This window comes from Tubulanus polymorphus, chromosome 2, assembly GCF_964204645.1.
Source record: "Tubulanus polymorphus chromosome 2, tnTubPoly1.2, whole genome shotgun sequence".
In the NCBI taxonomy this organism is placed as follows: domain Eukaryota; kingdom Metazoa; phylum Nemertea; class Palaeonemertea; order Tubulaniformes; family Tubulanidae; genus Tubulanus; species Tubulanus polymorphus.
In genome coordinates, this window is record NC_134026.1 from 8,300,908 (window position 1) to 8,320,245 (window position 19,338).

At 39.6% G+C, this 19,338-nt stretch overlaps 2 protein-coding genes across 3 annotated transcripts; both read right to left on the bottom strand.

Annotated features, from left to right (window-relative positions):
* Positions 1–1,345: 1,345 nt before the first annotated feature.
* Positions 1,346–4,822, bottom strand: LOC141900427 (protein rolling stone-like). The gene is made up of 2 exons (XM_074787321.1): positions 4,737–4,822; positions 1,346–2,185 (listed from the first exon to the last, which is right to left on the bottom strand). Exons 1-2 carry the CDS (start codon positions 4,815–4,817, stop codon positions 1,364–1,366), a joined length of 903 nt encoding a protein of 300 aa, XP_074643422.1. The 5' UTR covers positions 4,818–4,822; the 3' UTR covers positions 1,346–1,363.
* A 377-nt stretch (positions 4,823–5,199) lies between these two features.
* Positions 5,200–18,844, bottom strand: LOC141899964 (SMC5-SMC6 complex localization factor protein 1-like). Of its 2 annotated transcripts, none has more exons than XM_074786612.1 (20): positions 18,608–18,844; positions 17,954–18,032; positions 17,615–17,864; positions 16,959–17,142; positions 14,947–16,027; positions 14,574–14,701; positions 14,422–14,487; positions 14,033–14,206; positions 13,070–13,245; positions 12,466–12,648; positions 11,890–12,022; positions 10,802–10,943; positions 10,208–10,362; positions 9,254–9,366; positions 8,597–8,694; positions 8,439–8,510; positions 8,158–8,304; positions 7,520–7,636; positions 6,671–6,769; positions 5,200–5,629 (listed from the first exon to the last, which is right to left on the bottom strand). In XM_074786612.1, exons 3-20 carry the CDS (start codon positions 17,773–17,775, stop codon positions 5,253–5,255), a joined length of 3,606 nt encoding a protein of 1,201 aa, XP_074642713.1. In that variant the 5' UTR covers positions 17,776–17,864; positions 17,954–18,032; positions 18,608–18,844; the 3' UTR covers positions 5,200–5,252. The 2 variants fall into 2 exon arrangements, with proteins under 2 accessions (XP_074642713.1, XP_074642712.1); XM_074786611.1 differs by having other exon boundaries at positions 18,430–18,844.
* Between the last annotated feature and the right edge of the window lie 494 nt (positions 18,845–19,338).

Below are 19,338 nucleotides of genomic sequence, written 5' to 3' on the forward strand. Positions count from 1 at the left end.
ATACCAGCTTGATTTAAATGCCAGCTTAAAGCGGTTAAATAAAATCTAAGGGAGATAGCAGGTTAAATCTTTAACGCAATCTGGTATGACGCCTGCCACAGGTGTTCGTTTATAAATCGCGATCTTAAGCGTTAAGATTGCATCATTACTATTTGCATATGATAATCTTATTACATTCACTCACCGTAAAAGTTGAATACAATCCCATTTAGAATTAGTAAAATGAACACAGAAGAAACCGTCATTGTGAACTTTTAGTACTGTTAATACGCACGTAGCCAGTATACATGTAAGTCGTGTATCTCGAGATGGTGACGCGCGTGGGCGGCTAGAATATAATTTATCAACCGAAGAAAATGCACCTGTTGTCTTCACGACACGACTCTTGTCCCGTTCATTTGTCTTACAACAAAAAATTACTTTACGCGAACAAGTTGAGATTTGTTGTGAATCCCCTAGTCATTTCTCAGCCGCATTGGCGGTTATCTTTAAAAGAGAAGGTAGACTCGATCAGGGAAGTGTAATGAGACTCACTACACTTCCCTGGATCGATGATGCTTACAATGTTTACTGTTTATGTACTCTGTCTTGTAGGTGAATGTGGTGTGAATGGGTATAAATGTGAGTGTTTGGGTGACTGGCAGGGGCGGATCCAAGAGGAGGGTGCAGGGAGGAGGGATGTCAGGTTTTCCAGAAATTTTACGGCAAAATGAGATATATGAACGATGGGTATATACCTTTAAATTCATAAGCTTTTCTCTGTTTTGTTCCAAAAATGAATTTATTTTTCCGATTACACATGTAGCCCTTTTTGGGGGATGCAACCCTGCCTGAATCCGACGCTATGTTCGCCCCTGACTGGGCCTTTAAGGTCATAAGTTATCTTTTAATTTCACCAGTCGTTATTATTGTTATCAGTATTATTATTATTAGAACTTATCCATGAATATCAATATGACTGGCAATAGACTGTGACCATATAAAGATGACTAAAATGATGTTCAACCCATCGTGCATAAACTCGGTGTGCTCATTTTCTTTGTAAAATATGGAGTAAATAAACTAGAAAACCCAGAAACTTTGTTAGTTCGACACGTACTCCTACAATTTCAGTAGAAAACTTCACATCAAAACGAATCAATTTGGGGAAATATAAAAAAATGTTACACAAATTGATAACCGTCAGTTTTCGAAACAATTCTATATTCACCAGGCTTCCCAAGTGTTATGGCTAAAAATCGACAAAACAAGCCCATTACTAATAAGGAACAACTATTTATATATTGATAAAATAAAACAGCGAACGTATAACATTTACTATTGATTAACAAATTAACGTGGTTTTTCATCGCGTTTATATTAATTATTGCTCTTCGTCGGTTGTTTCGAGTTTCATGTAGTCTCTATGACTTTTCTGACGAGCGTCGTTCGATCGTTTGGAAAACCTATTGAACACGAAAATCCGCAGTTTGTAGCACGAAAATACGAGTAGATACGCCAGAGGCAACGCGACGTACACTCCTACCAAACACATGACGATCGGCTTCACCGGGTGATTCCAATCGAGAATGTCTTCGTAAATGATGTGCGTCTTTTCGTTAGTCCACCAGTAGAACAGCGTGAACAGGATATAAACGTGGCCGAATATGAACGGGTGTAGCATGTGACACACGCGAACTGGTATCGCGTTGACGGCGAGTTCCACGAAAACGACCATTGAGTTGGTTCCGTGTATGACAATATCCCTGAGGAAGTTGAAATCCGTTTTTCTTTTCGGAAAAAGAAACACGAAAAAGCCGATCGTAATCAACGGCGCCATCGGCGCGGCCATGACGAAAGTCCACCACGCGAATTTGTGCCTGTAGAATAGCTTATTTTTGGGATTAGGCGGATTTTGTTCGTTATCGGCGTTGTCTTCGGAAGCGGGATCGGCCGCCGACTCGACTCCGGCAAGCGGCAATTCGGAGGTCGGTCGAAGGAGCTCTTCGACGGCCAACGCGGCTGTTACGATCGAGAACATCGTCAGGAACGTATACCCGAATGCAGTCAACTGCGGCACGCTGACGGCATCGACTATAAACTTCGTCTGCAAGGCGTTGCCGATCATAACCATCATCCAGAAGCAAGTCTGAAATACGGCTAGACTGACTCTGTATGTTACGAATAGGTATTGCAGACATCCCCACTGTAAAATGCCAAGAACAATGAGATTAAGTCGGGAAGATACACAATATCCATAATATACGAGAGAAATCCGACAATAATTCAGTCAAAGATGTAAAGTTCTTGAGTAAAATGTTTAGATATTTGAGCAACGTTTAGACTAATAGCCATCATCAGGCGTACTTCATCTTTGGATGAATTATTGTGGGATTTCCCCTTTAACAAAGAGATTATCATTGAAATGTAAAAAAAAATATGGGAACAATTTTGCTCGAAACTTAGGCTAAAAAAATTACGCCTTGTCCTAATCGGCAGGGTCGTTTTGTAAATCGCAATAGAATTTTTAATCAGTTCATTTCTACAGCAGCGGGTCTGTTAATTCTAGCTTGGTCACGATTTAAAAAAAAAAACGCGACGTACAGGGATGATAAGCGGCCAGCCGGGTCAACTTATAAGCTCAGCAGAAATTAGAGAAACAAGGTATCAATTTTTTTAGCCTTGAAACTGTGCAACTTTGGAAGGTAACGGAGATTCCGTAGCAACTTGGTGTAAATCAATGCGATGCGACATCCTGGTACAACCTAGACAACACCACATTATCGCACCACAAGGGTTGCTTCAATCGTACTGCAGGTGATTCAATGTGACACCACAGCGCTTCTAATGTACTGGGGAAGCAACACTCGAGTTTCTAGCGAACCAATAAAAGAAGCAATATCAATATAGGTCCATCGGTAATTTTATAGTCTATACAAGCATAATAGCATTCTATCGATTAGATAAAATATAAAATGAAGAAACAAGCTGTTACGCTTTTCAGCGAGGTTAATATAGATTTTTTAGCGAGAATTGACGACATGTTTTGATTCCTAGAGTATGAAATTGGCCGTGGTAATAATATCGGAGAATGTAAAGCGCTCTGAGCAGCCTGGCTGGATTTAGCGCTATATAAGACACATATTATTATTATTATACTATCATTCCTGGAGCCTGGTTGGTTATTATCGGCGATGTCTTAACCATCATAACCTATTGATCGGTTGGAGTTTAGTCCGCACAATGTATATTGATCAGTCCGCTTAATGAATTTTATTTATCTATCTACGTGATATATACTCATATTTTGGTTATGAAATCAGCTGCTTTTAGGTCTGTCGCTTCCACCCCATTGCGCCGAGACAGCTGGGTAATGCATCATTGTACATGTACGCTCAATTGTATGTATATGTGTGTATAGATCATTCGATAGACCTATTGAAAAAATAAAACGCCCAGAGTTGTAACGTGCTTTAATGCACAATATTTTATCCTGTTTCTAGTAATTTTGTTCTGATGCGAAAAGACCTCATTTTTAGAGCTTAGGTTCACTTAACGCAGGGTGGAGGTGGATATTCATGAGATTCCGGATGAAGCTGACTCGTCCGGCGGCTACGGAGCAAAAAGTGGAATTTAGTAACGGCACCCTGTGAAATCTCAAAGTGACCCCCGAGATAAATTTCATCCAGTCGAAAATGTTTTCTTGTCTGATTTCAAACTCATTTCTAGCTGATCAATTTTTCCGTCATTGTTGATTTATTGTTGCAGAATGATAGAATATATGCAGCTATTGCACAGATTTAGTTTTGTGCGGAATAAAATGAAGCATATGTTTTGAAGGATTAACAAAATCAGATGTTATAGTTGGAATACCGGTATACATAACACGCAAAAAATGTGTTCGATAAGCGTATTGGCCTATACAGTGTTTAAGTCTATCATAATGCCACTGTTGGAACTAATGAAATATATAAATGGCGTTACAATTTATTCGGTGTTATAAAGAATGGTATTTCCATTAAATTTTTGAGTTAGATTGACCAAAAATGATCTCCGAAAAAAATGTAGGCGTTAAATGGGGTAGTGGTACGGTATTGAAAAGGATGGTATTGCGGATTTAGACTGTATGCGTATACTTCTAAACATGACTAAATGAATCTAATTTTGTTCGATTTGGTTCATGTTGGTTCATCAAGTCATATTAAGAAGTACGCATACAGTTCAAATGTACAAATCCTTGTACAAATGAATACAAGAAAACCTGAAAAAGAAGCGAAGAATTATAACATTTATGTATAGTAATAAATACAAAAGAATAGTACTTTATAGGTTAACGCGGACGAGATTCTCGCTACTAATGTATGGTAGCGAGTGAATATTAATGTATCATATAAATTGCTGTAGTCACCTAAAATCTTATTTTCGAAAATGGCTCAAACCACCTAGAACAAATAATCGAAAGAATGATTGAATATTCAATATGACAATCCTCATCCTCAGTACTACTCAGGTACGTAGGCCTATGATTATTCTGTCGGATGTCGGAATTCTCCCACATCCTTTTAGATTAAATCTTAATCTGGGGAATGGCCACCAAATACGTTCTTTCCCGAGGAAAAGGAATAGCGGAGTGAAAAGAAGCCGAGTTTTAAGATTAATTCCATTCCAATGATTTATTCAGTTTTAGTAGTTTGGTGCAGATTCATCTAACATTTTTGACACTTAAATTGAACCCCTTTGAACAGAAATAATCTTACCTGTGATTTTGTAAAATTAGCGACGTTCGGATAAGAAAATCCCAGCCGATTTCGATCGAATTCGGGTTTAACGCAGTCCATGCCGACTACGTCATCGGGAATGATGAGTGGCAGCGATTATGAATGAAACAGCAATGTTGACAGCTGATATCGATCTTAGTAATTTGATGACGAAAGTTTTTCGAATATAAACAACCAAGGATTCGTTTCCGACAAAAACATCATGCGCAACAGGACAGGGGACTTTCTAGGGTCTTTCGTGTTCCTCGTGTCCATTTTGCAGGTATTTAGAGCATAAAGCCAGGGCGGATCTAGGATTTTTGTAGGGGCGAGGTCCGGGGAAAAGGTGACTTAACGAAATGTTACTGCAAGGACGATGCAAGCTGTGAATATTGATTACCACGGAGAACAAACAACACGCTTAAAACATTCTCTAATATATAATCATAGATATTTTATTCGTCTATCACTAATTCTTATAAATGTACATAACAATTTTCTCCAATTTTTCTCTAACTACAAATCAACAATACAACTCCACTGATACCGTATAACGGGCCACTTTTCTAAACCTTTTCCATCCTGAGACAACTGCTTCAAATGTTCGTCGAACGCTTCTAGCGACCGTTTCATCGACGCCGCTGTCGTATTTCTCCTATCGGCGTCGGCGCGAGTCGCGTCGCGGCAGACGAGATACGACTTCAACATGTTGAAAACGAGCACGACCAACTTGTTGCATTCGTGTTCGCCGGCGAATCGACGAAAAACGCCCGAGCCCAACACGTCCGCGTACGCGGTCTCGATCGCCGTCTCGTGCAGCAGCGACGAGTCTAAAGTCATATCGCCCGACTCGCTGATAGACGACGATTGACTGTTGGATATTTGCGAAAAACCTAATAAAATAATAAACAAACACGTGTAGTAGCAATTAAGATTTCTAGAATAATAAATTTCGTTTTCCTAATCTTAAATTTGTACGTGTAGTTGGCTTTTAATTGTACAGCGGAACCTCGTTATAACGGACTCGGATACGACGATTCATCGGATATAACAAATATAGAATTTCACCCCGAGTAAGAGAATTTAATTTCACACTGGATACAACGAACTTTCGGTTATAACGAACACATTTTCTGGTCCCGTGAAGTTCGTGGTAACGAGGTTCCATTGTAAAATGAATAAACATTCTTTCGAATATTCTATTTAACCGATTACAAATGTCTGGAGGTGTGATCCTGAAAATCATTGACGATCACTAATTGGTACAGTAGACTACGAACCCTAGTCGGACGTTTTCGGACCGTATAAATGTGTCCGACTTGACTGATATACCAGTTCGTTAGGTTTTGTTTTTTCAAAAATAATGTCACAAAAAATATTTCAACAGACATCCGAGGGAGTCTACTGTAGTCAGGGTCATTGCCTTATGTCGCTGTACAGGTTTTACAATCATGTATACCGGTTATTAATCCATGGGCCAGTTGCATAGTCGCAGCTAAGACTTAAGACCAGTCTAAGACCAACTTGGTTTTACAGCCAATCTAACAACTTAACACCAGTCTTAAGATTTGAGACCACTTTTGGACTCAAGTCACGACTGCGCAACTGGGCCCTGGGGTTAGAACAATGAAATCAGGAATTTGCACATTTTTCAAATCCTAACAATTGGCTTTTTCACATTTTTTCTCGCAAAAAAATATCAGCGTTTGTCACACATAGATGCAATAACATAAACGGTTACTGATCACAATCGGCACGGATTAAAACGAAATTTCGTTTTTTAATGAATAAAGCACTTTGCGCATAAAATTCCGAGCTCCATGGTATACAGAACAAAAAGGGGATCAAAATACTTGATATTTCGATGGGCGCTTCACTTAAATTTTTTCACAAATGATTAACATATCAAGTGACGTTCCCAATAGTTTATTTACCTTGCGATGGATTCAATAACACTTGCTGCATTTGTTCGGACTCGGCCAGATCCAGGGGCGTATAATTCAGTATCGTTTTTGCTTGCAGCAACAAAGAACCTACAAATGAACGAAATCAAATATTTAGCCGTACCCGATTCATTTCGTATGGAGGCCTATTCAATTGAATTTCGGAAATAGATCAGCGTCGGAGTAAAATTCGAATTAAGTACAATTAAACCAGCTTAAGTAATCATGGGATAAGTCATACGGTAACATCTTTCAAGTCATTTCTATTTTTAGTCTAAATTTGCGATTTACTTAACCCTTTCAGTGATGACTAATCAATACCCTATAGTGCTGGAGATAATTTGAGCATTTTTTTAAATTCCACCCTAGTGTGTTGAATAACGGGAATACCACTATAGTGCGTCTACACCGCGGCGCGGTGTATCGTTAGTAACTAGTATTTCACTATGTTTCACAGGTGCTGCCATCTTTCAATAGAGATAAAAACTAATTACTTATTACATCAATACACCGCAGTGCGGTGTACTAGCAAAAAACATCACCAATTCATACACCGCAATGCGATGTAGATGCACTGAAAGGGTTAATACATGTTTAAGTTGTTTGAATGAACATCAATGCCACTACGAGTTATCTCCTAGCTTATCCTTCTTATTCACTGTTAGATATTTGTACTCCAGCAATTGGAATGACGCAGTCCTATTGACAATTTTTTTAACATTGGCTAATATACTAGCTCTATTTCCTAAACTAGTAGTAGTAGCAGCGAATGAGAGGAAACATGGCAGCCGCGAACGCGAACGCGTTCAGCGGCGTATTTTTCGAGAATCGACTATTCACCTCCGCGTTTGATGAGCAACCTAGCGACTTCGACTCGGTTGTTGAGGACCGCGTCGTGAAGCGGCGTGACGTTCTCGTCGTTGCAAGCGAGTAGATCGACCATCCCCGTAAACTTATCTAAAAAACGAGAATGTTTTCGTTCCTTGATTAATACCGTTAAGCTGTTAATAGTTAGTCAGCGTTCAGATGATAGTCGTATATTCATTAAGAGGTCATTCATTTATTAAGTACGCATTAGGGGAGGGGAGGGGTCAGTGCAATTGCATACTGTAATGCTAAATGTCTATGAAAAAATGGCCGATTTTGCGTACAGAGGGGGATTGAAAAATTCAAATTTTATGCGTACGTAATAAGTGAATGATCCCTAATAGTAAAAATATTCGAATAGAAGAACTGCAACAAAATTGAGTCAATATTCTACAAATCTACTAAAGTAATTGACAATCTTTCAAATCACTACAGAACTGGTATGATATCAATGGCTCAACCTTTGTCCCAGATTTCCAGGTCATGTCAACACCTGAATGAGTTACCGGTATGTACTACAAACATCGGGCAAAATACCGCAAAAAAACAGGTCTTTGCTACAATTGGAAATATAACTTGCAGATTTGTGCCCCGGCTTTACTAATACTGACCATTATTGTTATTGTTCTTGAAGTAACAATTAATCGTTTTGTGCGGTTTGAAATTGAGTAACAGTTTCACGCATTCGGTGCTTCCGTGGTTGCAGGCTTCGTGAAGAGGGGTCCAACCGGCGTTATCTTTAGCGTTTATGTCTATACCTAGAATTTGGAGAAGCATTCGCATTTGAGTATTCAACAGAAAATAACACGAAAGAATAAAACTGTTTGTGAATGCAGATTCCTTGACAAATCCAACTTTTCCATGACCGTATGGAAGCCTGATATATACTCACCAGGGATTGTTAAGAGCTCTTTCACTTTGCAAAAGTTATTCCTCCGACAAGCGACATGGAGTTTAGTCTCCCCTAGAAAATTTAGAAAAACATGCAGTAGGACTTTCCCGATGAGCGTAACTCTCTGATAAAAGCATTTCGACCTGAATTCCACGCACCTTTGGCATTTCTCTTATTAATAATCGCGACCTTTTTCTGCGGTGAATTCTTCGCATCCGGCTTTTCTTTCGTTTTCACTAGTAACGTATTTGAATGACTGAAATTTAAGATCATTAACCCTGGCAAAAAGAAGTACACGTCATTCGGTCGGCCGATTTTTTTTTAGTCCAAGGAATTTCTTCGTTTAAAATTTTCAATGAATCAAGCATTAATTAAGAAATGCTTAGTCAATAACATATCCAAAATCCCTGAGTTTTCCAGGTTTTTTGCAAAATTTGTCGCATTGCCAATGTTTTCCATGATTTTTTTCGAGATTCCTTACGATACCCTGAGCTTTCCAGGTTTCCAGGTCAGTGGTGCCGCCCCGAGGGAGCGCTACAGTATGACAGTAGACTCCGAGTCGATTGTGTCCTCGATAAAAAAATGTTAAAATTTTTTGTATTCTAGTACATATGGCAACAACCTATGGTCCCTCCGACTGGGTTGCAATTCGCTAATACCCCCCAGGGAATTTTTAAGTCCTGCGAGATCTGAGGCAAATGAGTCTACTGTATATGTGAAAAGCATTGGATACTTGGGGCTTATAGATTCATTGAAAATCAGCATAGACCAAGGCAAACGATTACTAACAAGGAGAAACCGTATTGATATCTTACGCTATGACTTTCAGGGCTCTCTTATCTTTCCGCGATCGCGCGGGTCGTTTCGGTTTGTGAGGCGACATCGGACCACCGATCAGTTTGGGCAGCACAAACAAATACTGAGTAATCTGCAAATAATTTTCATAAAATCAACGATGAAACCTCCATTAGATACAGCCAGTTAAAGTCATCATTAGATGAGTCGTTACAATTTTTTCAGTTCCAATCAATATTTCCAATTCAATTTACTGAGTATAAATTGTCAATTGGATAAGTCGACAGGTTGGATAAGGTTGGTGACTGAACCGGAGTTTGCCTGCATCTAATCATTAAATTCAGAGGACAATTAATAATCAAAGACAAATAGTCCCACTTTTTCTCACCAAGTATTTCCATTTTGGAGTAGTTTTCAGCACTAAACAGAGTAATTTTGACATGAAAAATAGTAATTTGATTGAAAATGAACAATATGTTATTCTGACTTGGAGGGTATTTAATAATAATAATAATCTTATTCATATACCACTTTACACTGCGTTTCAAGGCGGTTTACAATAATGAATACATTAAGATAATAATATAGTTTTAATAAAACATTAGTTATCATAATACTGAGTAAAAAGAAATGTTTTTAGATTGGTTTTAAAATAATTAATATCATCACTAGTACGTAAGGTTAAAGGCAGATTATTCCATAAAACAGGGGCAGCGCAAGCAAAAGCTCGATTACCGTAAAAAATTGTATTGCATGACACATGAGACAGTTTAAACATATTAGCTGACCTTAATGAACGACTCGGTTTGTACAGACACACTAAATTAGACACTAAATTATTTAGATAATTTTGGGGGTAATTGAGGTTTTCAAAAGACAACTCTCAAATAGAGTGTAGTCGTAGGTCTTCAAAAAGTAGTACGTAACTACTCTCAAATATAGTAGTCGCAGTCAAGTTTGTATCGGGTACTCACGATTTTTTCGAGGTCTAACGGCTGGTCAGGAATAATTTTCACGATACTGTCGTCCATAGTTTCGAGCGTAACTCGCGCCACGTGCATCGTTAAATGAGGATTCGAAAGCGTTTGTAAAAACTTTATCATCAACTCCGGTTTGAGGTGCCATTCGCCTAGCAAAGAAAATCATAATGCACAAGTCAATTAACACGTTCTTATCCACACTTTTACCCAAGTTCAGTTATGTAGCGAATTTCCCATTAACTCAAAATAATGAACTAAATTCCCGGAGATTTCCCTAATAATTTTCTAGATTTTCTGATTCCCTGGGCGTACTCTTTTATGACCTCCGAAGTCGCCATACGAAATCTCCGGTTGGCTCCACACAAAATCCGAATCACACCATCTCGACAGAAAGGAGGTTTCAGATACTCCAAAAAGTCACATGACCAATAATAGAGTACGATTGGAGGCAAACGGATTCTCCGATCTGGTAAAACTCCCCCTGAGTTTTCCAGGGTTTCCAAGTCAGTAGCCACCCTGTTCGGTCATAAATGCTTTCCGATTTCAAAAGTTGTGGCAAGTAAATTTCACAGCTACCTTAGTACATACCCATCATTCTGTTAGACAGTTCGTGTACGAACGAAGATGTCCGATGGCCTAAATCGATAGATCCCGCGGTCAGTTTGTCGGCTTGCAAGAAGCACTGAGACAGAATTCCAACCATACACTGTATCATCTGAATTACTTCTTGCTATAAAGGCGCAAAAAAGCATGGCAATCATAACAAATATTTGCCATCATAAAGAAGGCTTTTTTCATCGATTTTGAGTTAGATTCGTAAAACAAGAGATGGGCGAGTAACGATTGCTCATCAACATTTTTGCGACCGAAACGAACCGAGCGCTTTGCCAGGCGCCTCCAGCTGGAGCGCCGCCAATATCTCCTTGTTCTCAGCCAATCACTGTTGAGTACAAGTTCCTTTCTCTTCCGCATCCCGAGCGTGAAACGTTACAAGGGCCACTCTTTTCGCATCGGAGCGGCTACCAGCGCAGCAGCCAGGGGGTCCCCGATGCGCAGATAAGGGCAGCTGGCCGCTGGGGGTCGGAAGCTTACCGCAAGTATATAAGGCTGTCTAGATAGTCTCTGTGGGCTCAGCCACATATGGGTGGCTGTGTGGCATTTTCTGAGCCCACTTTGGCGTATAAACTCATTAATTAATTAGGTCAAACAGCTAGGGCGTTTGACTTCGTCTTAATATTACGTAACTCTGTATTATTCATCTCCATAACTAGGTCAAAACAGCTAGTTTTGGCGATAATTTTATTATTCTATGTTTATAATATCATTGTATAAATATTAGTTAATAAGTTTGTAATGGGTTTTTTTTTGTATACGTCAAAAACAGCTAGGGCGTTTTTGACATTTCTAATTTTTATGTTTTTGTAATAATAAACGTCAAGCAGCTAGGGCACTTGGCCTTTTCATCCAAATATGTCTTCGGGTCGTTTCTGTTGCAAAAATACATATTATTTGTTCACGAAAACTCTTGGCGTTAAGTTACATATTCATCTACCCGGTAACCATATTGTGAATTGTCTCGGACCTAGGATACAGTAATATTCTCTTCCAGTTTTTAAGAGCTTACTCAGCTTTTGCGTCGGTGGCAGAACTAGAGAATCAAGGTACAAAACGCTCACCTCAGCTTCATTCGAAATTGCTTCGACGAGTAGATCAAGCAACTGTTTACAATGATTGTTAACCGTCTGACCGGGCTGACATCCGGGCCATATAATCGTACCCAACAGACAAGGAAACACCTTCTTCTCCGTGCTGAAAGTAAAAACAACTATTCTTTGTCATGCCAATAAAAAACTAGGGGTGCAGGGACACTGGTGCATGCCCACTAAGTGCTTTTAAATGCTCAACAATCCGACAATTTCAATGATCTACACCTCGAACAGATGAACAATAAGTGAACTAAAGTCTCAAGCGGGCTAAAAACTAAATATTGGTGTCCCTATTACCAGACTTTTCCCTGATTTCCAGGTAAGTGGCCACCCGTATAAGCGCAGTCCTAGCGCTAACAAATAGGGCGTAGTCCAATGAAACACTTTAATGTTTTCACTGTAGATAATCAAGGAAGTCCCACTATTGGAATTAGATATTTCATATGATATATTTTATCAAAACGAAACGATTAATAAATAACATAATATAATATTCTATTTGTGGGACTTCTTACATTATTTACAGAATTCGTTTAACATACGTACTTGTGAAAGTAGTAGCGGGCGTTTTCTTGGAAGAGAGAGACCAAGAATTTCAACAGCAGTTTATTATTGCGAGCGCGTACGCCGGGAGAGATTTCCTCCTTTGTGTCGTCGTCATCCATCGACTCGTCGTCGCTGTCCGTCTCGTTTTTAATCGGAGCACTTTTTACATTCTGAACCGACTGACTGAAAAAATACAACAGGAAGAATAACGTGAAATTTAGCAATTCAAAGAAAGTGCTCAAATCTAAAATTTTAGTTACCGGTACATTTCGTGACATTATTAAAATATGAGAGAAAATGTTCGAATTAATCAGTAATCAACGGTAAGACCCTCGGATTCATGTTTCATAATTCAGTATGCATCAAACAAATCAAATCAGCATTTCTCATTATCAAATAGTAACTAGAACTACGAAGTTCAGAAAGAAGCTTCAAAGAAGTTTTGGGCATTTTGCTTTTATAAAGAGTTTCAAGCGCCTTTAAAAGCATTTTCTATTTTGAAGGAGTTTTAAAGGTATCAAGGAGTCGTAGATAACGCGACTTGAAAGGATTCCAGTTAAGATGAGTCTACCGTAGATCTAAATCCTGAGAAAACCGAGCGCACCTTATCACTTCTTTCACCAAAATCCATTCTTGGCCGCGATTTAAAGTCACCTTGCCGTCGACGCACAGCGACTGTTGAAAGCATTCCAACAACGCCAGATTCCGCGGCGGATGAATCGCGAGAATCCTTTGAAGCGTCGAGTAAGCCGTCATAGATTTCGAAGAATCCGTCGATAACTGAAAATCAAGGCGCGCTAAAATGATTATTTCGTAATTCAATTTTTGAGTAAACGAGTATCGATAAGAAATAAATCAAAACGAAGATCTATCACGTACGGTTAACGAGCTGGAAACAGGCAAGTTATGCTTCATTCTGATGTTAATGAGTACGTCAAGAAATTAATTTTGAACAGAATGCATTCACAGGTCGAACTACGCAGTTTGAGATACGGTAAACATGCTTTCCTGAACACACAAGGTTATAAGGCATTTGCATTCACAGGTCCAAAGGCAGCATGAGACAACTGGCATCAGGTTTTTTAACAAACATTTGAGTGACTGGCACCACCCAGCATGATCAGTACATAGTGTGCATATGAAACGGAGTCCCTGCAGATCGGTCATTCCTAGATGGAGTTTTAAAGGAGAAAATTCAAATTTCGAGGAAGTAACTGCATCACTTTCATATGCTAATTACTGTAGATCCTCCAAAATCAGTATTGTTTTCTCAGTGAACCTTTAAATTGGTGGTTTTGTACGCAAACCCTATATACTACCGGTACCTAAACGAAACCCAATTTCTAATTCAGTTACTGCCTAATTTGGTACAAAATCATTTGTATCGATTTAGACGTAGTTTACTGAACACGACAAACTAGACAAAAATTTATATTGCTTATTTCTCAAATTGAAGGAGTTTTAATGGAGTTTTAGGCATTTTTGCTCATATTGAAGAAGAGCATTTTCCAGTTTGCAGGAGTTGAATTTGAAAAGTTGTCGAAGAAATCAAACAAACTTTACGTACCAAAAGAATCTTAGTCATGAGGACGTTGAGGGTGCACGGCTGAGGATACCGAGTCGACGAGATAGCCGATAGCAATGAGTCGACAGCTAGGTGGTGGTGCTGCTCCTCAACGCACGTATCAAATATACTAGTCATCGTGTTCGACAACTGTATCACCGCCACATCATCGGTTTTCTGTTGATTAGTGAGCATGAAAGAGATAAGATAAATTTTAAAGACTTATTAAAATGAAACCACTCTGTCTCAGCTGTTAGCTAATGCCTAAACTCAGGTTGGAGTCGGAAGGAATCGAAGTTGAAGAAATTCAACCCCTCATATTTTCTACGGCGACATCGAAAAGCAAAAGGAAAGCTCCCAAGAAAAGTAAACGTGATTTTAGATTAACTTACCGGTGATGAAAGTTTGTTCACATTTACTATATTCATCGGCTTCCAACAACAGGGATCCTGACAGAGCTGTGAAGGCGAGAACGATATGAAGATATTTCAAATTAACAATTATTTAAAGTTATAATGAGATACTATCTATTATTTCGACAAACCTTTCTTCGTTTATTCGAGACATTTTTGTCTTCTTCATCGCGTTTAAACCTTCTTTTTAAAACTTCATTCTTCGTCGCAACTTCCGTTCCATCATCAGAATAAGGAGCCCGTCTGTCATCAGATGGTTCTGTATTAACCCAATGAACTGAGGTTAAAATGGGGGTAAATTCTATTTCTAAACAGCTACAACTGCGCTTGCAAAGGTCGGTGAGTATACTATTATAACTAATTCAATGGCCAGAATGAATTCTGCACTATTTGACTGAGCCATCATAGGACATCAGTCAAGTTTGTACATGTTTATAATACCGGTACATATCGGTAAACAAAATTGACGAAACAATTATTCAATAAGTATCTAAGATTACCAACCTTTCTTAATAACTTCCAAGCATTCAGATTTCACTGTTTCCCGCAGATTGCCGCACAGTTCCTGTGCGTCCTTCTTCGGTGTAGCAGAGCAACAATTGTCCGTACAGGCATGTTTCTTTACGATATGCCGACGCGAACGTCTGATTTGCTGGACTTCAATAGCGGCAGATGGATAATAATCCGAATGGATGGCGTTTCTGCAATTATCCTTTCCCGGGCGTACAGAAATGATTGCGATGTCCGAATCATCGCTTGTACTTTCTTGCGTAAGATCAACAAGTCCACTATTATTGCCGACAGGTGATTTCATCGCCTGTTGACTAGCTTTACTCAGATGACCAGATTTCCCACAAGTACCAGTAGCAGACTGCATATTTTGTGCATTGGAATCAGCAGAAGTGGCAGACTTGACAATTTTCACATTGGAATCAGCAGGTGGTAAAGACTTGACAATTTTCACGTTGGAATCAGCAGGTGGTAAAGACTTGACAATTTTCGTATTGGAATTGACTGAAGTTGCAGACTTGAGATTTCCCCTATTAGAATTAATTGAAGTAGCAGACTTGACAATTTTCGCATTGGAATCAGCAGAAGTTGTAGAATCGACAATTTTCCTGTCGGAATTAACTGAAGTAACAGACTTGACAATTTCTATATTGGAATTAGCAGATGTTGCAGACTTGAGAATTTTCCAATTGGAATTAACCGAAGTAGCAGTGGAATCAGCAGAAGTCGCAGAATCGACAATTTTTGCGTTGGAATCAGCAATAGCGACGGATTTAGCTGTTTTGCCAACCGACGGGAAATAGTCGAACAAATTGCGGCCATTTTTCGGCGTAGAATTTTGTAGAATCTTTCGTTTGGCGCCGGATCTCTTCGCCGACGGATTGCCGCTCTTCTGACCGCGGCCGTTCGAGTTCATCTTAACTTCTGGTAGCAACGATTGCCTTTGAGACGATACTACGACGGGAGACATATTGATGTTGTCGTTCGCGCTGCAGGACGCGTGATTTTCGATTAATTTCGCGACGGATTTCGCTTCTCGATCGATGAAGAACTCCCGCGGATCAGGTGCGGGATCCTGCAAGGAATTCAAATTGAAAGTTATCGAATCAAATCTCCGTAGCGTAACGGAACTTTTTTTTGCACATACCCTAAGAATAGAGACAAAAAAAATGTTCATTATGATAGTTTTTCGTTTCGTAAAATTTCTGGTTTTCAATAGACCTAGACGTATTCACGTTTGTAATATTGAGGTTCCAAAAATAGCTGCCTCAATGACAACCTCGCTTTGGTATTGCTCAAGTAGCCAAATTACACTAAACAAGAACATCCTCCCTTGGCAAGGATTCGAACTGTGAAAAGAGAGAAGGGGGCCGGGGTACACTAGAGTCCTGTGAGACGGACATATCCAAAATCGCGTATTACAACGTTGCTTTATCCGTGAAATGAACTGAACTTAATTCTAACAGAGAAATGTGTATGGCCTAATACACAGAGTGTCAAGCTTGCTGCTAATTACTTACATCTCATTAAAACAGTGAACTAATAACTATAAACATTTACATGGTCTCTCGGTTTGGCGAACCCGATAGCATCGCTAGACTCAAACTCAGCACAAAACCCTGTCACAGGCGTGCAGGACCAATCAGATTGCCTGTTGTATAATCGCTGATGCAAATTCTCACGAAAAAACCCGGGCTAAAATAAAATATCATCTTAGCTGTGTATTCGGGTTAGTGTGGCAGGGTTTCGTACGGTGGCGAGTCTTGATGCCATCAGGTTCAAATCCCTGCCGGGGGAGGATGCTGAGAAAGGGCTACAGGGACACCATGCCCACTTCGCTTGACTTGACGATTTGACAATCTTAAAGAAGAACATGTTATGAGCTAGAATTTTGAGGGGAATCTCGCAATGGATCGAACTTTAACTGACAACTCATAACAAAAACAGAATCATCATAGTCGCAGTGGATTTATTATGTTAGCTTTCCTTTAGAAAAGCTTACTCACCCGGATTATATAGTCTCCAATATATTCCGGCAGCAGACAGGGTATACCGATTTCTTGCAAAGGTCTCGCGCTTTCTTTATTGGTAACATCGACGAATGCGTGAGTAATAGCACTCTTACGTATCGTCATAGAACTGAAGGGCGGCTTGTATGAAAAAGTCATCGCGCCACCAGCTTCAAGGAGCCTACGAAAGTTAAAACAATACATTTCTTTCATCTCAAATACACAGAAAAGTACCAGGTGATTTTGAAATCAGATCAGTCATACATGGATATAAGGAATTTCGAAGGAAGCATCTGCATCACAGTCCAATTACTGTAAACTCCTGGGTACTGGTGGTAATCTCGGTAAACCATTTATTGTTAACTGTACCGATTTAGGCATAGTCTATGAAAATATTTCTAATTGTCTATTTCTCAAAATTGAAGAGTTTATAAAAGAGTTTAAAAACATTTTGTTCAATTTAAAGGAGTTTCCATTTAGAAGGAGTGTTTTCAGAATCAAGGAGTTGTAGGGTTCCTGCAGGGCAATGAACTGAAACAAGTCTTTCAAAATGTGCATTAAGATGTTAGCCCAGGTAATTTTTGGAGTCACTACATAGGTTGCAGCCATGACCACCTATTACGAATATCCTGGGGATTTCAGAAGCACCTTACCGTTTAAAAACAGCAGCTTTCGTTTTGTTATTCACGAGAATGATAGCCCTCCAACCGGAAAATGCTCCGGATTGAGTCGAGTCGCTGGAGTTCCGCATGCGATTACGTCTCGGAGCGCCGAGAAGATTACCGCCACATTTGACATCCACATTCGCCGCCATGCTTTCGTTCCATTCGTATTTAGCCTCAGACACCCATTCGCCCTGTACGGCGCTGTGTCGTATAAAATTCGGAGTGACAATCCATTTACCTATAAAAGAATAGTTGGTTTCCGGCGTTCAAAAAAAAAAACAGCCTCGTCGTACTAAGCATCGGCTATCAAATTCTGAACTAACCTACCTGTTGCGCAACCACCGAGAAATTTTTCACTTCGGCTTAATTTTCCACAGACGATGTGAGTGCAAGTTGATTTAAAACTCTATAGGAAACAAGAATATAGCACTAACTATCTCGTATACAATGATAATACATCATTTGATCATAGAACTTTGATGAAACACTTTGTATTGTTTAGTCCATAGTTCCACACTGGCGGATTTCATTGGGGATGGACCTTAAAATTGGAATGGCCACTAATTTTGAAAAGGGCAGATTTAGCAATGGGAGGGCTGCAAGCGAAACATTAGTGGGGGGTTCTTGTGAAATATGACTTTAGAACGTATTTATTACTGATATAACATGATTTCAAGTGTTAAAATCGATAAGGAATAAATATGCTATATTTCATGTCATCTCGGTAAATTACATCATCTCGGTAATAAGGATGACCCATTAACTCGTCTCGTTATCAATTGATGAAGAATGCAGGCTATTACCTCGCTATTCAAATACACTCCTCCGAGCTTCTTGATCATTTTCGCCAACTGCGCGCGCTCGTCCATCGGTAAACCAGATAGGAATATACTGTACTGCGTCCGTAGCCGATACGTCATTTTCGCACCACTGCGGTCGAACGAGTGCCGCCAAGAGTCAAATTCGATTCAAAATTGTTACCTTTTGACTGCAAAATAGCAGAGAGCAGCAACACGTAACGTCAACAACCACGTCCACGGCCGGCAGTTAAGTCTGGAAACTTTTACTTTAAAGAAGTCATCCTCTTTATTTTCATTCGAGCCATGCGGCTATCGGGGCAAGGCACGAAAATCAATCACATGTATGATTATCTCGATTTATTGCTGAATTACGGGCGAAAAGCTATCTTTCGCGCAATCGCGCCGCCATTGGATGATGGATTTGTCTAAACTTCGGTAGCGGATTCAAGGTATAACTATTCTTCGGATATGGATTTTCGGTATAAATATTCTTCGGTCTCGTTACTCATAGCTAATCGCCGTATATGTCTACGCCTCGAAACAGTCTCAGTCGCCACGGAAAGATCAATTTATCCGAAAGATGTCGCCAGATTTTTTTTATGTCTCTCTTAGATATATCCGGAAAAAAGTATTTTTAAAACCTTTCTTAATTTTTAGAATTTGTTCACTGCGACAGGGTGAATTTCCGGCCGTACTGGGCTATATGCCCCGCAATGATAGTCCGGGTCTGTGGTGTACGGGCCTACGGCGATGTATTTTGTCTCTTATCCACTGCAGTTTATTCTAAACTTATGGAGAATACCATAATTTTTCTTATTTTTGTAAGATAAATATGATACACAAAAGGATCTGAATTCATCACATTCCGCACTAATTTCCCCGTAGGGCCGCAACGCCACCGGGCGACCGACC